The following is a 7,239-nucleotide window of genomic DNA, read 5'->3' as shown; positions in this document are numbered from 1 at the left end:
AGTCTTTTTATTTTCAAGGCTGAGCTGAGGACCTTACTGTGGTGGAATCAGACAGGGGGCCTGAACAGCTTCTGCTGCCCGTCCTGTAGGTGGGTCCCCACATATAAGCACGCCGACTGCAGGGCTGACTCACTAATTTTAAACCCATTCAGCTGCCAACTCAGGGGTCTCTGATATAACTTTAAATGCTATCAGATTTTAATCTTCTGGAGTATTTACATATTTTCTTCTCTCATCCCTCTAAAACTAATCCTAGAGTTTTGAGAATCTGGGAACTTGGGCAAAGGAGAAAACAACTTGGGCAGACCAAGAAATCTGAAATCTCAATTCACTATGTCATCCAAAACTAATGTACCTTTCTGTTTGCACTGACCCAGCTCAAACTGTAAAATCACGTGAGTAATATAAAACACAAAATCCTGGTGTTATAACTGAATGTGAAAAGTCTGAAATGTAATTAAACGTGCTCTGTCTTCGTGGCGGTGTCACTCCACGTTAACATTTGTGTTTCCTTAAGCCTCTCTCTTCATAGTATCGACACACACTGTTGCATCATACTCACACATCCATCAGCTGGGACTGGGGAGTGTGTGTTTTTCCAACTGGTCCTCAGCATTAGCTGTCAGATGCACAAACCTTCCCTTCCTTTCTGCATCTGCTGTCCTGGAACAACAGAAGCTTCGTGCAAGAATAGCTCCCAGAGAGCGTTGCTGACAGATGCGCGGTTTGCTCGAGCAAGGCGCTTGCTGGAAAGTTTCCTCTAACCGCTAACACCCGCCTCCGATCCCCTGAGCTGGCAGGACGCAGGCTGGCTGGGTCCCCTCTTGACGGAGGAAGGCTTTTACACGCACTCTCCTAGGCTGCCCAACACGAGAAACAATCTTGCAGCCAGACTCCTCCAACCCCAGTGAACAGACCGTCCAAGGCGCTCTGGTGCTTCGAGAACACCGAGGTCCCCTCCCCGCTAAAGGAAGCGCTCGCTCTGCTCCGCAGGAATCCTGGGCACCGGAGGTAGACGGGTGGCGAGTTGAGCCCGAGCGCAGGAAGGAGCCAAACGCCGGAGGCAAACGGGGCGCAGGAGAGGAGAGACTGGGGTCCGCGGGAGGGGGCAGGGTGGGAGCCGGGCGCCGTAGGGAGCCAAGGGGAACTGGGCGCTGGAACCAGCGGACTCAGGAAGGCGCGCGCGCGCGCGCAGGAACCCGCGGGCGCCGAGGAGACGCTCGCTTGGCCCTCTGCCTCACTCCTCGGAGCCGCGGAACCGCCGGTAGGAGGGGGGGGGCTGCGGGGAGTTGCTGGGGGGAACCAGACAGGGGCGTGCCTTCGCCCGGATTGGCTGCAGGAGCCTGACGCGAGGCCCCGGGGGTTGGCTCGGGGGAGTGGGACTGGGGTGGGTTGGGTGCTGGGTGCCGGGGCTGCGGGCTCCGCGCGCTCAGAAACATGCTGAGGTCCCGGCAGCTGTTCCAGCAGCGACAGCGGCTCCAGCAGCAGCGGCGGCGGCGGCGGCGGCGACAGCGCACGGCTCCGGCTGGGAAGGCGCCCGGCGCCCATGCCTCCGGCGCAGCGCCTCGGCTGTCCTGACCTGGCCGCGACCTCCCTCCGTGCGCCCCGCCGCCCGGGCCTCTGGGGGGGTTCCCCAACCGCGGCCCAACTCCGCCACACCCCCTCCCCCGGCCTCCGCAGCTCGGCATGGGCGCGGGGGCGCTCGCCCTGGGCGCCTCCGAGCCCTGCAACCTGTCAACCGCCGCGCCGCTCCCCGACGGCGCGGCCACGGCGGCGCGGCTGCTAGTGCCCGCGTCGCCGCCCGCCTCGCTGCTGACCCCCGCCAGCGAGGGATCCGCGCCGCTGTCGCAGCAGTGGACGGCCGGCATGGGCCTGCTGATGGCGCTCATCGTGCTGCTCATCGTGGCGGGCAACGTGCTCGTGATCGTGTCCATCGCCAAGACGCCGCGGCTGCAGACGCTCACCAACCTCTTCATCATGTCCCTGGCCAGCGCTGACCTGGTCATGGGGCTGCTGGTGGTGCCGTTCGGGGCCACCATCGTGGTGTGGGGCCGCTGGGAGTACGGCTCCTTCTTCTGCGAGCTCTGGACCTCGGTGGACGTGCTGTGCGTGACGGCCAGCATCGAGACCCTGTGTGTCATCGCCCTGGACCGCTATCTCGCCATCACATCGCCCTTCCGCTACCAGAGCCTGCTGACCCGCGCGCGGGCGCGGGCCCTCGTGTGCACCGTGTGGGCCATCTCGGCCCTGGTGTCCTTCCTGCCCATCCTCATGCACTGGTGGCGGGCTGAGGGCGACGAGGCGCGCCGCTGCTACAACGACCCCAAGTGCTGCGATTTCGTCACCAACCGGGCCTACGCCATAGCCTCGTCCGTCGTCTCCTTCTACGTGCCCCTGTGCATCATGGCCTTCGTGTACTTGCGGGTGTTCCGCGAGGCCCAGAAGCAGGTGAAGAAGATCGACAGCTGCGAGCGCCGCTTCCTCAGCGGCCCCACGCAGCCGCCCTCGCCCTCGCCCGCGTCCTCGCCCGCGCCCCCGCTCCCGGCCGCCGCCGCCTCCCCGGTGGCCAACGGGCGCGCCAGCAAGCGGCGCCCCTCGCGCCTCGTGGCCCTTCGCGAGCAGAAGGCGCTCAAGACGCTGGGCATCATCATGGGCGTGTTCACGCTCTGCTGGCTGCCCTTCTTCCTGGCCAACGTGGTGAAGGCCTTCCACCGCGACCTGGTGCCCGACAGCCTCTTCGTCTTCTTCAACTGGCTGGGCTACGCCAACTCGGCCTTCAACCCCATCATCTACTGCCGCAGCCCCGACTTCCGCAAGGCCTTCCAGCGCCTGCTCTGCTGCGCGCGCCGGGCCGCCCGCGGGAGCCACGCGGCCGCCGGGGACCCGCCGCGCGCCTCGGGCTGCCTGGCGGTGGCCGGGCCGCCGCCGTCGCCCGGGGCCGCCTCAGACGACGACGACGACGACGACGTCGGGGCCTCGCCGCCCGCGCGCCTGCTGGAGCCCTGGGCCGACTACAACGGTGGGGCGGCGGCCGACAGCGACTCGAGCCCGGACGAGCCGAGCCGCCCGGGCTGTGCCTCGGAATCCAAGGTGTAGGGCCGGGCGCCCTCCCCGCCTCCCCGCCTCCCCAGCCCGGGCGCGGGCTCTGCGCCCCGGGAGGAAGAGAACCCGGGCGTCCCTGAATGGCTTCCTGGGGGAAGAGGAGATCTGTGTTTACTCAAGACCGAAAGCAGGTGAATTCGAAGCCCGCAAACCTCGTCTGCATCATCCAAGGCAAACAGAAAAGCCACAGACAGTGTTGCACAGAAAAGAAGGTTTGGGGAGGGATGGGAGAGCGGCTTGCTGATTTTTGTTGGGTTCTTTTTTTCTCTTTGTGGTCCGGCCTTTTGTGGGTGCGTGTGATACGTCTTTAGATTTTTCTTTTTCTCCCAGGTGGTTTTTTAACACTCTCTGCGATGACCGGGAAGGGAAGGGAGAAGCGTTAGGAGATAAGTCTCTTGACTTGGCTTCTATCCCGTTCTCGGGAACAGGAGCGGTCAACCGGAGAAAGAGGAGAGGATGACAGTTGATGAGGACGTGTTTCCTTTGCCTTCCGTTGAAATTTCATTTGAATTGCTGAGTAATGATTTCTCCTGTTCTTAAAGCAGAGGGAAAGGATGGATGCAAAAATCGCGTTTCAGGAAATTTTAAGCTATTCTTGGAACAAGCCTCACCTTGCTTTCCTCTTGTAGGGCAAGCCGGCTGTCCCCGAGAGCCTCGGTGGTCAGGCCGAGGGGTTCCTACCTCACACTGTGCACATTGCACAGCAAGATAGAAAGACTTGTTTATATTAAACAGCTTATTTATGTATCAATATTAGTTGGAAGGACCAGGCGCTGAGCCTCTGTGACGTGTGACTCTGTCCATTGAAGACAGGACAGAAAAAGAAAAGAAGAAGAGGAAACAGTTCAGATTACTGCACATGTGGGTAAAAACGAAAAACAGAACAAAATAAAAAGGCGTGATTCAAAGTGGCATTTTTGCACAGTATTAGGAACTGTAAAGTCCGCTGAAGATGTTACTTGCACAAAAAGAAATTAAATATTTTTTAACGGGGGTGGGGTGAGGTAGGGGCAGATCTTAAGAACTAAAATAAAACTCAAACTCTGCTTCTGTCGTCTATTATGTTACTGAGCTAATGATTTATTGGAAAAATACCTTTTTATACTCTTTTATCATGGTACTGTAACTGTATCCATATTATAAATATAATTATCTTAAGGATTTTTTTTATTATTTTTTTATGTCCAAGGGCCCACGTGAATCTGCTGGTAAAATTTAGCACTTGTGTGTAAATACTATTTCCTCTCTGTGTTTTACCAAGTATTTATACTCTGGTGCAACTACTATGTGAGGAATTGATCCATGTGCAATAAATACCAATAAAGCACAAAAAAGATGATGTACTGTGTGTCTGTAAGGGCTCAGTGATAATGGAAAAGACAGTTTGTTTTGTTCAAAATTTAGGCTGGATTTCCCATAGAGCTCTTTTAATAGCTTTTCATGACTCAATAGTATAGCAAAATGCCTCTAGACCAAATAAGGCGTGCACCTACTGAGAGCTGCATGCTTGCCCTAAATTTTCACAGCCAGATCCAGAGTATCCTAGACTCCTTGTAGGTGTTTTCAAGATCCCATCTGCCGTACTTGCCTTAAGAAGTAATATTTGGGATTGTGCATCTTCTAAGAAAAAATGATTGAGTCAGGTACCTCAGCTGCAACTTTGCACAGAAATGCAGGAAAGAAGACTAAGTCGTGGAACCGGCATTGCCTACTTGGAATTCGGTAAGTGGCATCCACGGCTTGTTTTTGTTTTCCAACAGAAAATCAAAATCACAGTGTGTGCAGATTTCTCCAGGGGCTGTTTAGAAAGCAAAATGCTTTCATGGTTAAGCAAAAATCTATAAAAGAGCACTTAAGTAATTTTTTTTTTCTCTTGTGTAATTAAGTAGACCATTTCAGCAGAAGTTCTGGGTGGACAGGTAACAGGTAAAAGTAAATGTGAAGTTTTCAAATTTCCTAACAAGATTATGACACCCCCCAATGGATAGGATAGTTTTCCTAAAGTTAGTTCCTAAGGAAAATATAGTGAAATTCTATCTTGGGATTAATCCTACATTCTCCAAAATAAGTTTAAGTATTTCTCTTTCTTTTTATTTTTAAACAAGCTTTTCATTTCATGATGGTACAGTAAAGAAACCAAAGTGAAGAGTATAAAGTTTTGGCTTATACCGAGATTGAACATGAACAAACTCTTCGCTACCAAGGAAAAGTCAAGACCGATTATCCTTTTTTTTTTTTTGGCAATGCGATATTCTAAAAACCAGGAAAGACGAGAGTCTTCTGAGAAAGATTAATGTTGCCGATGTTTTAGAGACCAGCAGAACAGTAGCAGTTTCAACAAAAGCTGCTGTGAAGTTTAACCCCTTTGTCCAGCAAAGAAAAAAGTGGAGAGGCGGGAGATAGCAAAAGTTATTTAAAAATACAGATACGTACCTAAAGAAACTCATTTTGGAGAATGTAAAAATGCCAGGATGATATCTCACTATCCTTTCCCCTAGGAACAAATAGAGTCCATTTCTATCCTCCCTTCCCCCACCTGAATATGTAAGTTGCATTTTGTTAGGGGTTTTGTTCCTCTTCGTTTTTAAATCATACTAGAAAATTAATAGACTTAATGTCTACAGTTTCATCTGAAGAGCACTCAAGTACCAGGTAATGCTTCACTTTCCTATTTTGTCTAGATAAGTCTTTACATTTAAATAAAAAGAAATTTTCCCAGACCCAAACTTACATATAGACCCATCAAACCTTAGGTCTCAAAGTCATGAAAGTCCTATAAACTTTAATAACAAATATATATAATTTAACTACTTAGGTCTGAACTCTTTAGTGAATTAGAGGAAACCACTATAATCTTGGGGCCAGTTTATATGTATTTGTAGGAAATAGAAAAAAAGAGTTTTCTGTGATCTCTTGAGTTCTCTAACTGAGGGTTATGGGGATTCAGAAACAGACCCTGTCAGTGATTCCTACTACCCAGGAAAACTGCTTTTCGTTGTTTTGAAGAAGACATTGATCTATAATAGAAATGTAGGAATCTGAGCTGCCAATCCCAATAGCTACATCAGTGGGAGGAGAAAACTGCCGATCCTGTTTAATCTGGTGAGATAATACACAGTAGAAGTGACAGGAGGAGGGCAGTGAGTATGCAGAAAATCAACCTCACCCCGCCGGTTTGTGTGTCACAGTACCAAAGGCATAAACCTTAAAATTAAAACAGTGAACATATGACCAAGAGTCACTTAGTTGCTACATTTGAAATTATGTTTCGGTTGCACGCTGTAAAGTTCTCTATGTGTAACAAGATATTCCAGCATCCATAATTCTCCCTCCAGTGTAGGAATCTATAATTGGTATAGAAGATAGCTTCATCCCTTGGTGAACTTGGCAATGTAAAACTTTGTAAATAGAGCTCATTTTTTCTATCCAGGCTTTCTTTGGAACTGGAATTATTAATAACCGCTAAGTGGCTATTGTGAAACCTTTCCTTGTTAAGCACATTTTCCTAGTTTCGCATTTTGTTGAGCGTGCTGACTTCCTCTGGCAATATGTAAAATTGCCAGACGGAAATTCTGCATTCGAAGTCTCAGGGTGATATTAGCATTCAAGTTTTTAGCAAGAGCTTCTAAGCAAGGGTCAAAAGGAAAATTATTAAGTTTTACTGCCATTTGTGAAAGGCTTAAAAAATTTTTTTAACAAAGCAGGACCCATCAGTTCTTTGGAAGGAAAACAATTTAAAACCTTAGCCGTAATTCAAATTAAACACATTGGCACAGATAATTTAGTTTTATGTGTACATTTCTGGCATTATGTGCTGAGAAATACTAATTCTTTTGACTCCCTGCCAATTTGCTACTAATCAAAATGGAGAAGATATGCACTGTTTGGATTATACCTAAAAATAGTTGTACTACAGTCACATCAGCAAATGGAATTAATTTCTCTTTCTTCTCCTTCACACACACCCTCCACATTATTTAAATTTCCATCTAGAATATTGCTTGTGAATCTCCTAATTTGTGATTCAATGTGTCCCAGAGTGCACTGCTACATTGCAATTATTTTAAAGCAAATTCTAGGGGTGGGATAGGGAGGGTGGGAGGGAGACGCAAGAGGGAGGAGATATGGCGATATATG

General features: G+C 50.2%; 1 protein-coding gene across 1 annotated transcript; it reads left to right on the top strand.

Annotated features, from left to right (window-relative positions):
• The first annotated feature begins 1,686 nt into the window (after nucleotides 1-1,686).
• ADRB1 (adrenoceptor beta 1) lies at nucleotides 1,687-3,096 on the top strand. Its single transcript, XM_065894134.1, has one exon. It carries the CDS (start codon nucleotides 1,687-1,689, stop codon nucleotides 3,094-3,096), a length of 1,410 nt encoding a protein of 469 aa, XP_065750206.1.
• The last annotated feature ends 4,143 nt before the right edge of the window (nucleotides 3,097-7,239 follow it).

The sequence above is a fragment of the Phocoena phocoena genome, chromosome 16 (assembly GCF_963924675.1).
Source record: "Phocoena phocoena chromosome 16, mPhoPho1.1, whole genome shotgun sequence".
Classification (NCBI taxonomy): Eukaryota; Metazoa; Chordata; class Mammalia; order Artiodactyla; family Phocoenidae; genus Phocoena; species Phocoena phocoena.
Note: the sequence above shows the minus strand (reverse complement) of the source record. Positions and strands in the feature narration are given on the sequence as shown.